The sequence below is a fragment of the Anopheles merus genome, chromosome 3R (genome assembly GCF_017562075.2).
Source record: "Anopheles merus strain MAF chromosome 3R, AmerM5.1, whole genome shotgun sequence".
NCBI classification, from domain to species: Eukaryota; Metazoa; Arthropoda; class Insecta; order Diptera; family Culicidae; genus Anopheles; species Anopheles merus.
The window spans coordinates 22,850,645-22,871,014 of record NC_054084.1 but is presented as its reverse complement, the minus strand read 5'-3'; the positions used below and the strand labels follow the sequence as shown (position 1 = coordinate 22,871,014).

Sequence of the window (20,370 nt, the reverse complement as noted above, 5' to 3'; positions counted from 1 at the left end):
CAAATTATTTGTTGAAGAGAGTATTTGAATGTCACAATGCATCTCCAATACATTAAGAATACATCTCCAACATCGCTGGTACATGCTCAACAAGATGTGATGAATCTTCTGACGATTTATTTGTACGGTGAAGCTTAAAGGGCCAACGCATTTTAATGGAACTACTGCTTACTTCCCCGGTATTTCACAACAACAACAAAGAAACAACTGAATTTGCTACCAAACCCGATTACCCGATCCACCGTAACAATTGCGCGAGCCATTGCGCAAAAAAGTAAAACAAAAAAAAAATGAAGCGAGCCTCACTCTTGGAGTCACCCAATTCTCATGGGCCCGGGCGCGCCCGCGCTCACTCAAACGCACGGGTCCCGAAACCGCACGAAAGCCCTCATAAACCTGAAGGCAGGAAATGAGATTCTAGCGGCCGCGGCCTCTCCGGAGCCATCCAAGCCAAGACTTACCAGTCAAAACACATACAGCAAGAGCGACACAGACACAGGGAAAATAGAAGAAAACACGCACACAGACCGTGGCCGCGGTCACGATCGACACAGTTAGTTATGCGCGGATGCGGTGCCGAGCGGTGAAGTCTCCCTTGCAGGGGGAGGGGGAGGATAGTAAAGGGGTTGGCAACCCCGTTGTAGGGAAGGGTTGTGGCTCGAAGACGACGACGCTCGTTGGCTCGAACGAATCAAAGCTCCAGGCGAAAGCAGCACCAAAGCGGAATCGCTCGACGAAGAGCAGATGAAAGCAAAAGATGATGTGAGAGAACGGAGAGCATACATCGTTTTTGAGAGTAATAGAAGAGAGAGAGAGAGAGAAAGCTTGCAAGAAGACGATCTTGAACTTGGAAGATCGCTTTTCCGCCACGATCGTGCACCGTCCGCTGGCAGTCCGTTGTGTACCGGTGTCGTCTTTGGTAGGTAGTGCTGGTAGTGTGTATTTGCCCCACGTCTTTACGTCCGGGCGGCCTAACGGTGCATTCGGTTCGTCGATCTTGTCGATTCTTACTGTGTGTCTTCACTGTATGTGTGTGTGTGCTTCTTTAGTGCGGTCGTTGTCTTTATCGTTGTGGGCGCAGCGGCATAGCGGCCCTTTGTGAGCCGAAGGGTTATTTTCGGATTGCACACACAGTGCACAGCGCGACAGAATAATCTTGCAAGCAGTTGAACCGCAACCGAACCGTTGTGTTTGTGGCTTTTTTCTCCGTTGCTTGCTGTTGTTGTTGTTGTTGTCTTGTCAGAACTGATCCCATCATTGCGTGTGTAGGAATTGTTTGGGATCTTTCCCCCGTGGAAGAAATGCGACCGAAACGGTGCGGCAAAGGTGAGAAAGGTTGTGAAAGTGCATCTGGGTGAAGAAACATTCCACAGCGCCGGAGTGCAAGCACGCGGAAGAAAGTGTGCGAGTGTGTATGTGTGGCTGTGTGGTTCAAACGATTGCTGCATGAAATGCATTCGAAGCTTGCAGATTGCACACGGCGCCGGAGAGTTCAGTTTGTGGAAAGTTGCGAGTCGCTCATGTCTCGGGAAAATATTCCTCGTGATAATCGGTAAAGTTCACGCTCGGAGGCACAGTGCGCATTCCGGCAAAATTAGCAGTTGGCGTTTTTTCGAAGCTTCGTGCGGGAAATCAACATTCTGCAAAAGTTTTCCGTTCGCACACACACACACGTGCATTAGCATTTGAACCCCGAAACTTTGCAATCATTCCAGTGTGTAGCATAGGTCGTGAGAGGGCAAGGGAAATGTATTGCTAAGCTCGTCTTTTCCCTTCGAACCAAGTGTGCCAAGTGACATCCATTTACGGTGGTTCGGTTCAAAGCGGCTGGGAAATTGAAGTGAAGAAACAGAGAGCAAGAGAGTAAGAGAAGAAACACTTCTTGTGTAATTGGGAGCTTATTTATATTTGTGTGTGCATGTGTATGGCGCTAAACGTAAGTGTGTGTGTGTGTGTGTGTGTGTGTGTGTGTGTGTGTGTGTGTATGCTCCACAAGAAAACGAAGGAAAAAAAAACAGGGCCACCGGAAGAGGCCGCGCCACATTTGCACATTAACCCTGAAACGAATGCTGAAGCGCATGAATTTTTCCACCCCGAAAAGCGTGCGTCACACCGTTCGTTCTCCATTTTCCTTTCCAGAAACGCATGTGAGAATCCACTTTTGCATACCCCCCTTCTGCCAGCTTGAGGGGGGGGGAGGGGGCGGTAAAAAGGGTAAGAAGGGGGCCTGCAAAGGGGCAGGAAGTGGGAAGTGCCATCATTACTGGAGAGTACACCAGTAAGTTGGGTAGAGTTGCTTTGCGAAGTGAAGCCGAACCGGGCATAAATGAAGGTAAAGTGGGAAGTCGAAAGAATTAGAATACAAAATACAAACAAACACAGATAGAGAGAGATACGTATTCCTGTTCCCTCCTTCTCCAGGGAATAACACCCTTCAACAGTGTGTGTGTGTGTGTATGTGTAAAGTCTGAAAGCACAAAAGTAGCAATAAACGGAAAAGCTCGCGAGAGTAGAACTCGTGCGGAGAACTGGAGGCGAAGTGAAGAAATAACGACGGAAATCACTTGAATATTGCATTAACGGGGTGCGTTAGAAGCTCAGTGTGTGTGTGTGTGTCTGTGTGTGAGTGACGTGATGGGACCAAAGCTAAGCCCATCTGGCAGGCCCAACTGTCAACCGAGCCGGAGTCAAGCCACGACCAAAGGAAAGATCATCTGCCGCCCGAGACACCAACACGGACGGCGTGCAGATGGCGCGCGCTATGTTGCGGAGCGTGAAAAGCTTGAAGAAAAAATCAGCAAAAAAAAAATAAAAAAATAGCGAGCTGAAAAATGGACCAAAGCAGGCAGCCACTTGCCTTGGGAAGGGCCTGGGCAGCCGGGAATCAGAAGCGGTTTTCGAAATGAAAAGTTGCAAAATGCGAATATTACCGGCTGCTGCCTTGGCTGCCCCGGCGCCCAAAACAGCTCATAATGATGGAAGGGATGCGAGGGAATTCGAGGATGATTGACACGGTGCGCCACTCTGTCTGGGTGTGTGTGTGTGTGTGTTTGTGTGCTTGGAAGGCTGTATGGAAGATGCAAAGTGCGCTAATATTGCGATGGAAGAATGTTCACAGTGTGGCCCATCATGGATGGCTCGATTGTTGAGTCGCTTTTGGAGGATGAGGAAGGCACGGGCTTCCCAAGAGCCACGCGAGAACATTTTCTCAACTTGTTGTTGTGCCAACCGGAGGGATCCGAAATAATTCCCAAAAGCTTCTTCCCGCGTTCGTTTGGAGAGGAGGTGAAACTTCACCGTGACGGCGAACAGCGGCAAGGCAGCAGTAGCACTTGAAGTAATATCAGTTACGCCACGGCCTCTGAGGTTTGCTGAGAAAGCTCCAAGCAGAACCGCCGCTTTTGCGCCGCTTGGGAAGTGGTTGGGGTGGACCATAAGGGATCCATCCTCATCCCTCCCCTCCCGCGGTACCTGGCAAAAGAAACGAAAACTTTTGCGGAAAGGTTAATTTAAATATCAAAGGAATTGCAGCCGTGTATAGGGAATAGAGCGTATTTCGGAAGTTCCATTACGATTCGTTACAGCGAACCTGCGACTGGTGGAACGATGCTCAACCAGTATGCCGAGAAGAATCACGGTTTTAGCAAGAAGTCTGCTCTCACACACACACGTCCGCACGAGTCGTTTTCCCCGAGCTTGAAATTGAGCGATAGAGACGTTAGATTGGCGTTGTGGTGAATTTTTCCAACTCTTTTGATTTTCATCGAAACCGGCACAAGGGTTGCCATTTTTTTTTCTTGAAAACAAAAAAACGAAACGAAACGATTTGCCACCCTTTTCTGCGAAGTCTTGCACACTCACTCTTGCAGTAACTGATGTGTGCTTTTTTTTTGACGTTCTTCACATTTCGCTGTTTGCACGTGCGTTCTTCGGTGGCAACGGAAGTTAACACTTCTAGAACAAAGCAGCGTGCCGAGACACGTGTGGTCGCTGCTGCCATCATCGCTATATTACAATGCGCGTTACAATCGTACATGATGAAGGCTTCACTTTCCCGGGAACACGGGCTCCCCAGAATCGGGCCCGAATACGTGCTGCGAGTCGTACTGCGGCATTCCAAAACAAATCAGTGATGATGCTGCTGCTGCTGGGAAACATTAGAACGATTCGTGATGAAAGATGAAAGCGATCTGGCAGGACAATATTCGGCGCCGTGGCGGTGTGGCTTCACCCCATCAATCATGCAACCAGTTTCCAGTCAAAAATGTGTGGCACTCACTCTGTGTCTGTTTGGTGTGTGTGTTGCTTATGTTTTGCGTGTTTTTTTGGGTTTGTTGTTGGCACATATTTTGAGTGTAGGCTTTCTTTTTTTTTTGCTGGAAACGAGTTCAAATTAATGTGTCGACTTGTGAGGTACAATTTTTGGAACACGAGACACACACACACACACACACACACACACACACACACACACACACACACACACACACACACACAGATACAGAAATACCAAGAATAGAATTCTTTGTGTGACGAAATGAAAAGCAAGAATGTGTCAGGGTTGCTGCAAACTTATCCCGCCTTTACTAATGTATGTGCAAGCAAAGGACCAGTTTCCGGGGCGTATAGTTCCGTCGACGACCTGTTTCGGATGTTTACTCTCTTTCCCTCTCTGTTTAGGTGTTTGTGTTGGTTTCGGTACCGCCAGCCGAACATTTTCAAACAACAACAGCCAAAACGTTACTTAGCACTTGATGAAATCTTCTATACCAAAACGTGCAACAGAAGTTGCTGGCACGTTGGAGATCAGGTGCTGTCAAGCATTCTCTCGAGCTGAAGCCTATGGAAGGTTAAAAAAGGAATACATTTCTTAAATTGTGTGTGTTTGATAAGGCAAGAGTGATGCGTCTGTACTGTTGGACCAATCGCACATTAAGAACGTTTGCAATGAGTGTGAAGAGTGTGAACTGTATGTTTCCTCGTGCCACTTTTGCAGGCAAAAAAATGGGAGCAAAACAATCAAATTTTTGACCCATTTCAAACCCTTTGAAGAACAAGTCCCTGCAAATCCCTGACACTGACGATGTGCACGATGTGGCGAGTTGACAACATTTTATGTTTCGCCCCGGTACGCGAACGCTATATGTTGCTTTGTTATTCATGCTGTTATTTTCCCGTTTGTCACTCTTGCACTGCCGCACTTTGTCTTGGTTGTGGATTTTGTTTGGTCCTTTACAGGGCACGAGCCATCCCGTATGAACACTGCGGGTGCCGGAATGTGTTAGGTCTCGTTCTCGTGTGTGTCTTACCCATCCCAAAAAGGGTCACAATTTGGCCACTGTTGGCCTCTCGTCGTGCTGGTGCTACTGTACGGGGAGCTTGATATCTGGACTGTGTAGCAGGCGTCGTCATGACCAGCATGTCTAGCAGAATGCCAATTACTGTTAAAGTTGTTCTTGAGAGATGCAATGCAAGCCACGGAACCACTGTTCTATGCTCTACCGCCATTAAACATGTTTAGAGTTCTGATCTGTTTAACGAAGCCAGTTTTGTCGAACAGCTTTCTAATACCTTTTTGCGATCGATTGTGGCGTCCCGCGTTTATTCCAGAATAAAATTGGAGCAAGACATAATTTTCCATCCCATCGGGTACGCAGCACAAACCAGCAAAGGGAATGATTTGTTTCGTACTTTTTTTTTTTGCTCGCACTGCAATCTTTCCACCGACTTGGTTGTAAAGTCTCGAGATGATCCATTTTCCCATACACATTGCACGGTACCTTGTGTTGTTGTTGTTGTTGTTGTTGTTGTGTGTGTGTGTGTGTGTGTGTGTGTGTGTGTGTGTGAGTGTGTTTTTTTTACTCAATTCTTTCTTGCACGTTTGCTACTTGTTTGTTTTGCGCTGCTCCAATTCCCGGGCCGTGGAAAATGAACGAAGGCCGCTAAGTCTGGCAAACAAACGCTTTAACTGGGGGAAAAAAACGGGAATAAGGGCTAGCAGCAAAGAAAAGGGGTAGTAGTAAACGAATAAGGAATAACCCCACCGTTGCCTCGAATGCTCAATAAGGCGAGTGTTTATGGATTGATGGATGGTGGGCTGAAGTGTATTGTTATTTGCACGCGCGAGAGCAAACAGGCACCCGATATTGGAAAACGTGTTTGTATTATTTCATTTAATGAGCTTCTAGCAGTGAGTGTTTCTGGGAAATGTGGTGTAAAGTTTTTGCTTAAACTCTCAATGAAATATCTTTCAGAAAAAAAGGCGTTTGGGATTTACTTAGATGATGTTTTCATTTTCATCTAGCTGTGTCTGATTGGTCAAAACATCAAAACGATGAACCAAGTTGGTCGGCTGAGTGGTCTATCGCCACCAAACGCCGACTTCTATGAAACGTAAATCCAAGCGAACCGGTTTCTCTGGACCGGTGAACTAAATCAAGACCGGCACACCGGTCGGAGATTGCCGGTTCTGAGCAAACCTGACTGCTGTGTTCCGGCGTCTGCAAACTGCTGGATTGTGCCGGCAATCCTGTTTTTTGTAGAATCGCGCCAAGCTCATCTCCCACACGCGCCTGCATTGGGTGGCATTTTTGGTACTTTCACTAGCCAAAGACCGGCTGCGGGCGGAACCGGGCTCGGGATAATGAAATGGAGAATGTACAATTTAGAAGGTTTGGTAGCGGCCAACTCGCTTCGGCAGAGGGAATGGAATGCGTGTAATTTCACTCTTTAAAAGCAAGGTTTGCTTTTCAAAAGCCCTTGTGCTAGATGGGGCCGGTTGGTGTAACGTGTGCAATTTACCGGTTGCTGCTAGCTGTAGACTTCATGTCGTGTGTCTGTGAGGATCTAAGACTTACCAATTTGTGCACAAGTGTACCAACATATAAATGTTTTCAAATATTGAGCAAACAAGTAGGAAAATCTGTTATTGCTCTTCAACTGTGCATGCGAATCGCATGCAAATTGTGAACGTACATACCGAGTGGAATGTACATTAAAGTCCAATTATTATAGCCCGCCCGGTTGCTTTCAGAGTATTGCTCTTACTAGGAACGGTTCGGTAATATTGTTAACCATGCCATGGCAAAAGGGGTAAGAATCTTTCCAACACTCTGCATACATTTAGCTCACGAAGGCACGAACTGAAAATACAGCTTCAGTGTGGCCCTGACGGACAGCTTGTTGTCGTCGTCGTCGTCGTCCGCCCGTCTTCTACACAGGCCCCGGACAGGCCATCGTGCCGGTCTCATCCTGCACGCCCGATGATTGATGGGATGGAACTAGTTAACTGCATTTGTAGCACTGCATAAACTAGACATCATCATTCTGTGCATACGACAAACAAAGAGCTAGCTGCCATGCGACGTGAAGCCACTGGCCGGTCCTTCCAGCATGACATCACCATTAAAAGATGCACTAAGTACTCGGGCAGATATTAATCACTTCTTACCGTCACCGCAACGGTACGGGGTTTGCACTTTTCTCGATCCACACATCTACATCTCATTGAGGTCAGCCTGCCGTCAGTGCATCGGCAGTCATTAAAACGCAAAGCCCTCGTCTCGGCACGATAAGTGCAGATTTAATTTCCGACCGTGGTTTTGCAACTCGTTATGTCAAGAATTTCAATCATCACTATCGATGCCGGTGTCCGAAGCGGAGGGGCCGCTTTCATTCAACCCTAACCGATCAAGGGGAGGGAGGTTTTAGAACCAATGCTTCGGCGTTGAAGTTTATGCTCTGTGGATCACCCAAACAGTACGGACGTGCGTAAGCAACGGCTTGCGGTGGTGCCGTACCTGCACCAGTTCCCACTAAGGAGTTTGCGTGGGCTTTCTTTGAAAGTTCATGTTTGCCGGGCTGCCGCCCCGGGTGAAAGCGGCAGGGTAATTATTCCACCACAGGGGAGCTAAAGATGATAGTCACTGTGTGATGTGTGAATTATAGCGCACGGTGAAGTGGGCCTCGGCCCAGTCTCGCACCCCTTAATTGATGATTTAAATTTGATGCTGCCTCCATCGGCGGCTCCTACCTACCCTTCGCAAAAGCTGGCCAGCTGCTTGTGAAGGTGTGGGTTTGTTTATATTTGCTATCAATTACTGCTCGGCTGTTGGTTGGCTGGCTTTTACCTTTTTCGGCAAAAGGTAACATGATGCTATCAGGGGCAAACAATCAACGGGGCGCTCGGTTTGACCGTTTGGTATGGATACACAACAATAAGGCGCAGGCTGGGGAGGAAGCTAATGGATGGAAAGGGCTTTTAGAAATGGAAATGAAAATTGCCAAGGAAACTCATTCCCTTTTCGGCACGCATGTTTTGAGGTTGATTTGTGATTTTGGAGGGAAGGAGGTGTGGTTGATGATAATTTAAACGAGCCGCCAATGAAAATTTGGCCCCAATAGTTAGAGATATGAAATGTGTTGAAAGTTTGAACCAAATCAAGTAAAAGACATGCAGGCATGATTTGAACCATCCTTTGGATGAACTTTGACCTTACATGGGCAGGATCGCCATAGAAGTTATTTGAATTATAATGAGGTTGTGTGATTGGTACTATGTTTATGTTCGGAGTACAGAATGCTATTTTTGAGATGTATTTATTTCGATTAAATAAATTTTTGTTCGTGTAATACACTAAAAAAATAATTAGAATGATTTCAACATTGGAGGCTATTACAATTTGAGCTATTTTTGCGAGATGGTGCTTGACATTTGGCATCTGAAACTATCAAACTAAACTTCAAACCTAAAAACATTTGAACACATTTTTTTTGCGTACTTGAAAAGGCTTTCTCTTGTTTATAATTGATTGTAAATGTATTTTGACAATTAAGTTTGATTGAAAGTAATATAATTGTCAACATGCAGCATAGCGGAACGCAACTGTCTAGTAGGCTTATGCCTGTGTCTATAATGCAACCAGCTTCAAGAGTGTTTTACTGACACTGTCTTACAATCTCAGTTTTCTAATTCAATACATAAAACTCCCGGTTGACAGAAATGAAAAGTTTCCCCTTTCTGACGACATCACTTTTCCTGAACTTGGTACAGTATGGTTGTATTGTTGTAATTGTTTCGCCTTTTTCTACAACTGTTTTACAGCTCTCTGTGTAATTGGTTACCATTGTGAGTCGATTTTTGGCGTTTGGTTAATTACCGTGAGAAATGACGCGAATGTCATTAAACTTATCGTAATTAATTTGGGAAGATATTGAATTAAACCACCGACCGCAAGAGGAAAGCTGCCGGAGCTCAAACCGTGCCAACCGTTGCGTGAGAATTGCGTCGCTTTTTCTTTATTGATTGTGGATAAAATTAATCATTCGAAGAGAAAATGGCACAGTTTAACATCCCATTGTGCTTGGCCGTGGCGGCTTGGGTGGAAAACAATCTACTCGACCGCTGATCGTTTTACAATGTGTTTGTGAGTGCGTGATGGAGGTTTTGCAATGCGCACGAGACATCATGCGAATCTCGCGCACTCTACTGCGTCACGTCACTGCACGCGTCAGCAAAACACGGGCAAATGAGGCGAAGCGAAGGGTGGGTTGGCACAAACAAACACGTCTAGCAACCGGGCCGGCCCACCGTTGGTGACGTTGGTCCACCGCAAAAAAAAGTACCACCATCTCAACGCCATGCCTCGGGCATCGCTATTTTTTAATTAGAGTAAAAGTAGGAAGTAAATGAAACTGCAATCGACGGACGGAACGCGCGCTGGGTAAACTGGTTGGTGTCATTTCCCAGGCACTGCGATGGGTCCCCTTGTGAGCGACTTTCGATGGAGGGCACCAGTCTCTAGTGGCCAGTCTGGTCAGGTCCGGCGGTGGGCCGGTGTGGACATTGTGTCGCGGAAAATGTGTCACTTTTCCCTGGTGGCGCAATCGTGCAGTGTAAGGGGCAGGCAGGGGAGCTTCACTTCGGACTGTATCTCATTGTTCCGGTAACCTGCTTTCCGTAGTGCGCCATACCGGGGTTCGTGGTAAACAAGATCAGCTTTGCGGTCGTTGTGTTGATTTAGAATAGTGTTGATTTTTCGTGCCGTCTGTCTTATTGCTTTATAGATCGACCGAGAGGCTAATGAAGCTTTACATTGGGATTGATTTGGTTATGTCTGGGAGAAAAAGCCTACAGTAGGTCTGGAGTTGAACATGAACACGTTTGATTGGTGACTATTCTGTTGAAAAGCAATAAAAAAAGGAAAATGAGCACATTTATTCAACGCAATTAAAAATACAGAATTTTGTCCGTCATACACTGAAATGATAATATGACACAAACCGGTAAAAAGGGAATCATTGATCATAAATGAATGAACAATCAGCGTCTATTTTCTGGGAAGTAAAATATTTCAGTATTTAAAATGCTTACCGACAACACGAAGCCATCGCTCCTGTATTCCTTTTTGTCATTAAAATCCACCCCACTTTATGCAAAAGCAAAAAAAATAAAAAATTAAACAACAAAGAAAAAAGCCCCCTTTCGATTGAACGATGAAAGTGCAAAATGTGGCGCTATTGTTGGGCAACAAAAAAAAAAAAGCAAAACAACAAGTTGACACTTGAACTTTTGCAAACCGTTCTCACACGTCAAGGACCAGCCAACGAACGAGAAAACCGGCCAGTTGCGGTAAAAATGCAAAAGTTCGGCCGACCTGTAGCCAGTAAATTTGGGACAGTATCGGCACGAACAGCATGACGCCGTGACCCGATCAGCAAAGTGGTCGATGGAGACATGTTTTTTTGTGTGTGTTGTGTTCTTCCCCTGCCAGACCGGTACAAAAGTGTGAATATTACCACGACGGCAATCGACTAGGATCAAGGAACGGAAAGGACGTGCTACCACTCAAGCATCACGCAAAGCAAGAACGTCCAGGCCAGTAGTGCGGTCAGTGTGTGAGAGAAAGATCGGAAGGAATCGAGAGCACGGGCATCATGAGGCCGGCTAGTAGTTTTGGTCAACGAACGCCACACTTCGAAATCAAGCGGGCAATTAGAGTGCCATTGAGCAGTGTGTCCCTTCCATCTTGTGGCAAGGGGTAAGCAGCAGTTCTGCAAACAACTTTCAGTGTCCGAGGGGTCCCAGGTAGTTGGATCAGCTTTTTGAACCCTGGCCACACACACACGCACACAGCCATATCGACGAATATCGAGTGTAATCATGCAGATGAAACTTTTTCTTTCACAGGAACGACGGGATGGGAACTATGGGAAAAGGGTGTGATCAGATGGTTTTAGGTAACACACACACACACACACACACACACACGTTTAGGTGGCACACGTACGTACGTGTGTTTTCGATGCGGATTCGATGCCGGTGGTTTTCGATCGGTTTCTCCCCGGAAAACGAAAGGAAAACCTACCATACCATTACGCTGAGAAGGTGTTACTTGCAGCAGCTTTCCGCATTATTTCATGGTACCGTCAAGATGGCTACACTGAGTCACTGTAAACGTTGTATTAAACAGTGGAAAAACAAAATCTTTTGAGCACCACACACACACACTCACATCAGCCTTCCGCAGCTTCATCGCACCCGAGGCGTATCTAATTGACGGAAAAACGTTTCACAGAGGATTTCCTTTCGATCCGTTGCCCCGGCGGTTGCTGCCGTTTAATGATACGTTTTTAGTGTTGTGAGCTGTGCCGTATATTCTTTTTTTTTCTGTTGCCCTTATCGAAAGTGAACCAAATTTTAATTATTTTATTCATCTGGGACGTGCGTTTATTTTGCAGATTCACCGGCAGAGAGAGAGAGAGAAAACTCTGCTGAAAAGCGAACAGTGCCTAGCCTAGATGACTGTGCCGTTCATTATCTAACGATGGATTAGCTTCGAAAGGGAAACACGGCTGGTGGCAGCAAACGATACAACAGAGGAAAAAAATAAGAGGAAAAACTGGAATATCTTTAGCAGTGCAGTTGCGGAGGAGAGTGTGATGTACAGCGCGAAGGAAAGTGTGTCATACTTAATGCAATGGAGCATCGTCCGTACGAGCTTTTGATGGTGCTGATGATGCTGAAGAAAAAGCATGCAAAGGCTACTTCATCTTCCCTTGCGCAGGTGTAGTGCGACCCAGGTAGTCGAGTGTACCAGTGAAAGTGAATAACTTAGTGTGTGAGTGTACGTTTTCGGTGGATTAGTGTCTTTTTTGTGTGTGTGTTTGTTGTGGGTGTTTATTTTAAAGTAAGAAAATATCAACGACCCAGTGAAAATGGAGCCAATCTATGGAACTAATAAGAAATACCTGCAAAGCATTGCCGGTAGCGAGTACTACCGGAACCCGAGCACGTTGCGACCGATGGTGAGTAGTGGTCGAGATATTTCGGGTGTTAAATTGGGCTTTTTTCTACATATTCTATTAGAAAATTTCAACGTAGACGAGTGGGTATGATGTTTTTCAATGTTTAGCCTGAATCATCATTTCATATAGGAAAATTATAAAAAAATAGTTCAACAATAATTTCTGCTTTTTAAAGCAACGTAAAGAGATCCAAAACAATTAGGAAACATAGATTTTTGAATTAATTCAATTCTGGCATGCAACGATCAATCTGTGTTTACAACATCTTCTCTTCGTGTGATTTAAAATTCAACAACAATTTACTGCCATTGCTTCTCGCCGGACAAGCCCAAATCTAGATTCTTGCGAAACACACAACAAAAAAACCTCTTCAAACGTTCATCAATACACCCTCTCCCACACACAAACACACCATCAACGCACCTGCAAGGCCTGCCTGAGAACATTTCATCCGCCAGATCTTCCGGCACCATTCCCCTCCGAAAGCATGAAGCAAACAATTTCCAAGTTGATCATAAATTTGATGCGCACTCCGTCTTCTCCACGCTGGGCACGCGGACCCGATGTTTCATTCCAAAATGTTGCTTCTTCATCGCAACAAACTCCCACTTCCATCCCAAAAAGCAAAAAAAAAAAAAACAGAGAAGCATGAAATCAGTTCCACTTTCCCGCACGTCCCTGCGAGGCGCGTCTTCACGTTAACCTGCGGCGGAGAGGCGTAAAAGCTAACCGAAATGGTCAAAACGTGCCCATCGTTTTGAGGTCGATTTTCTCTCTGCCTTGTTCTGCCCCCCCTGCAGGCGGGAAAGCCACCCGTCCCGGTGTGCTGGTTAATGGAAATTTGGCCACAAGAAGATGAGTGCATTGAATTTTTTTTGTTCGGTGATGGTTGTTGTTGTTGCTCTGCTTGTTGCTTCTTTTTTTTTTGGAGCTTTCACGTTAGAGTTTGTTTTGCTTTTATGCATTTGCAATTGATGGAAGGAATGGAGATGAAGGTTTGGTTTTGTTTGTGTGTGTGTGTTCAGTGAATTAGATTGTAGGTGAAAATTATTTAAATTTAAGAATCTTTGATGTGTATGTAGGGAGAGGCATCTGGTGCTTCAACCAGTTGACTGAGACTGATTGATGGAATGTTAGAAATACACTGTTTTCCGGCTCAGTTTTCAATGTGAACAGCATTATTCAAAACTTCCAAAATGTTTTTCAACAGCTGTCATTAAATGTGGCAGCTTGGCTGTTGAAGAAAACCTTTTGAGATTGTTGAATAATGCCGTTCACATTAGAAACTGAGCAGGAAAACAGTGTAATGTATAATTCGTACATGATTTTGAATTGGAGTGATTCTTCAATCTTTTCTTTTGATAAACTATATGATCGGATGTAGAATACCTGAAACATCATTTAACTCGCATTCGAAATTGATGAATGACATGAGAAAAGCGATTAATGTTAGATCTAAAGTAGTTTCATTCCATTCCCTTCATTGTTTCATTGAAATTTGCAGTTCATTCTCTTAAAGGCTCAACAAATATATTTAAATCATCAATAAAAGAAGAAAAAACATAGAATGAATCATATAAAAAACACATAAACCCAAAACTAAACACAGTGCCGCTTCACACCACGGCATAAAGGAAAATCAATTTGATGAAACGTTTTTCATCGGAACGCCGGCACCGTCCGTAGATCAACATCTTGATCGTATCACGCTCCGGGACGATGAAAGTTAGCGATGAGCGCGATCGGAAAATCGGATTACCCGCTCGGTAGGATTCCGACAAAAAAATAGTGGGAATGCTGATCCGGAGATTTCCGGAAAACTGCCACTGCGCCAAGCCAAGCTACGGTGGGCAGAGGGGTTTAAAATTAGAAGAAGCTTTCTTTTTCCATCCACTATGGCTCTCTACGGAAATCCGAAATCCGTACCCGATTGTTTGATAGATGGGGATGGCCATAGCTAAGTGATCACCACACCCGGGCCATCGATTGAGTGTGCCGGAACGTGCACAAAAAACTAAAGCCAGATCGAATGTTGGTGTGGATGGATGGAAAGTAACGCAACATTGCTGAATGCCTGGCGGCTAATAGATCTCCCCCGCCGCATCTGAGGCTACAATCGATGATACGGAAGTGCGCTATGCGTAGATAAGGGGTGGGCAAAAAAAAGAGAAATTTTGATGACACACCAACATTTTGGGTAGAAAATCGGATAAGAGGGAGTGAACGGACACAAAAAAAACCCCATGATCCGAACCGAACCGATGCCCATTCTGGAGTGACCATCGTGTGCGGGAGATAGAAAGTGTTGCAAACGCAAACCAGTGTGCCAGATTGATGCATTCGGCCGGACGGCGCTGGACGGACGGACTGGATGGATGCTGGAGTGGGCAAATTTACATAATTAAGTTTATTAGATAATTGACCTGACCTAATGCGAAGCGGGTTAGTTTGGCCTGCTTCGGTCACACCGATGGCAAACCCTCCACCGCGGCTACCGTTGCCGCCGCAAAGGTAATTCGGTCAGCTCGAACCTCGAACTGACCGTGGCAGTGAAAAGCGGGACCTCCTTTCAACGGGGCGCTCTATGCGGTTCAAGCGAATGCTGAAGATGCCGGAACAGTTTCTAATAGCCTTCCCAGCCAGCCATCGCCAGTTGGTCCAAATACCGTGAGATAAATCGTCTGACCGCTAAGCCTCTGCCGGCGGACAGCGATGGTCGGTGGTAGTACGGCCAGCGTACGGGGGTGGTAATGGGAAATTCTACGTGAAGGAAGGAAAACGTACGTGCCAAAACTTTCTCCACCAGCGTTTTCTGTGCTCGTTTTTTAGTGTGTGTGTGTGTTGTCTCACTGTTCATTTTGCAGTCCTTCATTCGCCACTGCCACCGTTGGTCGTTGGGTTTTGCGCGGGACGGTGGAGTTATCTGTGACGTGTTCGGTACGTTCCCACATGCGACGCACATGCACATGCGTCCGGAGCGCTGCTTGGTTGTGGTGCAAAATCCGGACTAAATTGACAGTGCTCGAAACAGATGCTGTCGATCGTAAAAGTTTGACCGGTGTGCTGGAGAAGCGACTTGATTGAAACTAGTAGGGAAAATGAAACGTAACAATCACCTTGATTTGCTCACGGACAGCTGCTAGAAGATGGTTTACTATTCAAATTCATAGCAGGAAGCTTTATCAACACACTTTTAGAAAATAAAATGAAATTTGAAACGCAGACTGTTGCATATTAAAATAAAAACTTTCATAGCTTCCAAATAAACTCTGGTAGCTGTGCTGCGGGAATAGGATGTTTGTTGGTATAGAATGTCTTTCTTTGTTGTCAGAGCCCTCATAAAGTTATCAAATATAATAAATAGAAAAATTATACCTACTTTAAAGTGATGTTTCTCACATGTCTCATATCTTTGGTAAATGAAATCGATGATATTTTAAGAGTGTGTTTTTGCAAATCGAAGGAAATATTATATGCATTTAACTAACTAACTCCGTCTTGAAGCCTAAGTAAACAAAGTTAAGAAACGTTTGAACATTGTTTAACTTTAAGTAAATATTTGACGATCAACTGAAATTCTGACATCTTTCTGAACATTGTTCAATCGCAACTAAACATATGTATTCTCCAAGATTAACGTAAGTTTATATTGCCCGAGTTCGTTTTGTTAGATGTTCATTTAGGTGAAATTTAGTTGTTTGGAATTTCATTTTAATTAATATAGCACTGATTTAATGTTCAACCAATAATCTTAAAGTTATAGGGATGCATTTTTGGTAAAAAGTAAAAATAAAAGAACTCCCCAAACAGAAGATTAAACTCCATACAGCTAACGGATCTACTTGGGGGTTTCACTTGCTTAGTTAAAATTGCACGAAAATTCTGATAGGCATCAGTATTTCGGTTGAACGTCAAATCTCAACTTTTTTATTTATTCATTTTTAATTGATTTTATAATTTTAATTGATTTTATACTTATACCTGAACACTGTTCAAAAGCAGCTTACCATTGTTTATGTGGGCTCAAAAACGATTTATATTAAAGAACTTATCATTGATTACGCGAAAAATATTGCAACATTTAACGATGTATCTTAATTATTCCAAAAGGTGCCATTAGCTGTTAATTTGATTAAGTTTAAAAAAGTCACTGTCGTACAGCGTATAAAGCTCGCCAGGCTCCGGTGGGCTGGCCATGTTATACGCATGGAAACGGACGACCCAGCCCGTAAAGTCTTTTTAGGCCGTCCACAAGGACAGAGGAGGCGTGGTAGGCCCAAATTGAGGTGGCAAGATGGCGTGGAGGCGTCCGCCATTAAGGCCGGGATAACGGACTGGCAGACGAAGGCGCGAGACCGTGAGCGGTTTCGGACACTCCTGAGGCAGGCCAAGACCGCAAAGCGGTTGTAGTGCCGGATAAGTAAGTAAGTTAAAAAAGTCAGGTTATAATTGTAAGGTAATCATATCCTTTTGAAACTTTTTTACTATTTGAGGTTACCTCATCCCGATTTCTACCATCATTTCAAGCCTGGATTAACAGGAATATAATAATTTATCAATTAAATTTCAGAGAATACAACTAATTTTAGTTTTTAGTTAGTCGTTAATGCTGAAAGTTAAACCTCAATATCGTTTAGATTAAATGTGCTAGTTTTAAGATAGTAATTATAATGGCCACAAGTAACAAGTTTAAAATTCATTCCACTTATGTCAAGTCATACTGCTAAGGTTCAATGCAAATGGAGTATTATTGATGTCAGAATTTCTGGATCACATCCGAGATCAGACAGTTTCACGCTCACGCAGAACAGCTAGTTTAGCTCACCATCGTGGTGTTCAAGTGTCTATAATCCTATTAATAAACAACGGGAACGATTATAGTTTTTCTGTTTAAAAAACATACCGATTATTTATTTAATTTGTCTTACAAAGTTTTGTTGCCAGATTGTAAGCCCATTTTTTATTACGAAACCAAGGTTTTTTCCTGTGTGAAATGTCTATAGACTAGTTGAGCGAACAATAACGAACTGCTTCGATATACTACCACAAAAAACAACCTAATATGCTACATCTGTAAGCTTTTCAGTGTGTGTGTATTAAAAAAAAGTCATTCTAATTAAGCTTTACAACATACGCAACATGTGTAACCAATCGTTAATCAACTAAACGGCACTGAATCCATTCACCGTTTGCTTCAATTCCGTTTTACCATTAATAAACCATGTACTGCATGTAAAGCAATTAGCATCATCAAAGGGGTGCACTGTGCGTGGCGCACAAACACAGCCCTCCAGCGTATTAATGTGTGCTTATGGGTGCGCATTGCTCACCGCCTCGATTGACGTGCGCTTAGTCTCCATCACGGGGCGGTAATTTGCACTCTCCAGCCGCAATCAGAACGCTTGCAGGCGGCGTTCCACACGCGGCTTTCGCACCGTACCTGGCGGATGATCGATGACAGCAATTTAAGTGCTCAATCCAATCACATTGCATTTGAACTCATCCGCTGCATCGATCACTGTTCGGATTTTTTCTTTCCTCCCCTCTCTCTCTCTCTTTCTTTTCTGTTATTGCATTTCCGATACTTCCACTGGTAGTGCTAGTTTAACAACGCTGTCGCGGTGGATGATCGGTTGGTTCGGCCACGGCAAGTTTCCTCCAACCGACCGATGATTGATTTATTACTTCACCGATCAAAATACTTATCAATTTAATCTAGATTTATGACTGCGAACGGTGGCGGTGGCGGCGATGTTGAACGACATCGGACCAGGGATAGGGGTACTGTCGTTACAGCGCTGTACTGGTTGAATAACGCGAGGCTCTCTTCCATCACCGCTGCTGTACGATCGTCTCCAGACAGAGTGCAGAGACAGTGTGACGGAAACTAAAGACGCAGCACACAAGAAAGCAGCGCAAAAGCAAAGCGCCACCGAACAGAACTTTTCATCCTAAATTATTCATAATCGTTACAGACCACTGCACTCCGAAGCGGATTCGGGATGGCGCACTGGTTGGAAAAAGCACTCTTCGTCAGCAGCCCGGGATGGCTGCATCGCTGGTCGCTCCAGAACAAGTCAAACTTTGGCTAAGAAATCAACGCTTTTACTTTCGCTTTTGCTCGTTGGTTTCTACCGTCCGTCGTTTCGTTCTTTTCCTACAACAAATGATTCGCGTGTCCTTCGATGAGGATGGTTGCCCGTTTAGGTAGGATTGTTTTTTGTTGCTGTTGCTGTAGCTTCTTTCCGATTCTACCATCTTTCGAATTTTGCAATCTCGCCCCAGCGCTGGTTGGCGGCAAATGGTTCTGGATGGCCGTGGTGAAGGAAATGGGATGTGGAATATAAATTTTATTGACACTTTGGAAAGTGTAAAGCTATTTCGCGGGAAACTTTTACACCACGGGCTGCGGGCGTGTGCCGGATGGTCGGATTGGACTGGATGGATGGATTTTCCTTCATAGCTTTTCCGCGCGGTGTACGGTGGGAAGCACGGAATTGTGTGCAAAAGTGTCCTGCTGGTTCTAGTTGAGAAGAAGGAAACCAAGAGGAGAAGAAAAACGCAGCAAGTATATTTCAAAGCGGAAATATTTGCCAAAAAAAAAAGAAGAACGAACACACGTGGCGGCGGAAACTTGTGCAAGTAATGTTCACAATCGTTTTCGGCCACTGACACTGTTGCGGTGGAGTGACTGCCAACACCGTCGTTGTGTTGCTATCGCTGTGGTTCGAGTGAATTACCGAAATTGGTAATTTTTAAATTATTTTCTCACTAAAGTGGATTTCAGATTGCTTACAACCAATTCATGGGACAGCGTTGTTTTCGGAATTTGTTGGGTGTTTAAAGGGCGTTGTTTTGCGTCCGAGAGAGCTGATGGGATGGGAAGAAATTGATCGAACTAAAAAGCTTAGGAGAGGGATATTTTTATATAATACATTTTAGGAATTTTTAGGATCTTATTTGTCGTTTTCTAGTTCTGATTCTAATAAAAATTAGTTTAAAAACAATTCTTAGTTTTTGACAACTGTCTTGTGAAGCTGCGAATCATGTTTGAAAAATCAAATATATCCTTTTTTGTTTTCGTTGTTGTAAATACTTTAGTTTCAATGCAAAACCACCAACAACAATCAATTTGCAGAATTTTGCTCTCGTCAGACAATACTGTGCATCACTGACAGTTCAATCAGTATTTGCCGGTGCGTGGCAACCCTTCAATGCAATTGCTGATTTGACCGTACACAAATTCTAACACAAAAACCTACGGCCTGCGTTAAAGACGACCAAAACAAAACATAAAAACGATCCAATTAATTGAAAACTTGGCACGAGGGCGAATGCGTACAGCCTTCACTGCATCTACAACGGGTTTGGTTCGACAAAAAGAGGGGGAGTGGAAAATACACCGACGTACGATTGCAATACGTTTCCATCACAATGAAGCGTCAGTTTTTGCAGCAGTGTGCCCTCGGACAAGGTTGGTTAAAAAAAGCAGCGCAGCAGATAGTGTGAATGGGAATGATAGGAGAAGCAAAAATTGCACACACTTCGTTCTAACTGTGACCCTAACAATTGCGTGCCGTATGAAGCATCGGTTCCGGGGCCCGGGACCGTCACATCATGCACCGTAGTGCATTCATGCTGCCACCCGCAAAACCAATGCGGTTGAGCGGTTTAGGTCTTTAAAGTCTTCGTAGAGCTGCTTCGAGCTCGTGGGCAAGGCGGGGCGTGTTGGACACGGACACGTTCACAATGCTCTTTGCAATGCATCGTGCACGATTCAGATCGTTCTGCGGGGTTTCTGTTCTATTGCTGTTGATTGATTTTATTTTTTTCGAAGAAACGTGGCGTGGGTTGGCTCGAGTTGCTTTTTTTCTTACTTTGCTCCTTTCGGTTGAAGAAACTGGACAATGTGATGGTTTAAAATCAATTTGCAAGCAAGAAACAGCAAAATGCAACAAATGTATGCAAAGCAATCAGGGCGATGTGGTTGGTGCTAGAGCTTTACTTTTGGTTTGAAGATGTTTAGAGCGTAAATATGCGTTGTGTTCGATTTTTCAACCAAAT

General features: G+C 44.5%; 1 protein-coding gene across 7 annotated transcripts in view; it reads left to right on the top strand.

Annotated features, from left to right (window-relative positions):
- The first annotated feature begins 831 nt into the window (after positions 1-831).
- LOC121596862 (mucin-5AC) overlaps positions 832-20,370 on the top strand; it is a 55,708-nt gene continuing 36,169 nt past the window's right edge. The window contains exons 1-2 of one of the 7 annotated variants that reach the window (XM_041922192.1): positions 832-919; positions 11,740-12,306. In XM_041922192.1, the coding sequence (XP_041778126.1) occupies positions 12,217-12,306 (90 nt within the window). In that variant the 5' untranslated portion in view covers positions 832-919; positions 11,740-12,216. The other 6 variants (XM_041922190.1, XM_041922193.1, XM_041922196.1 and 3 more) reach the window with 6 other exon arrangements.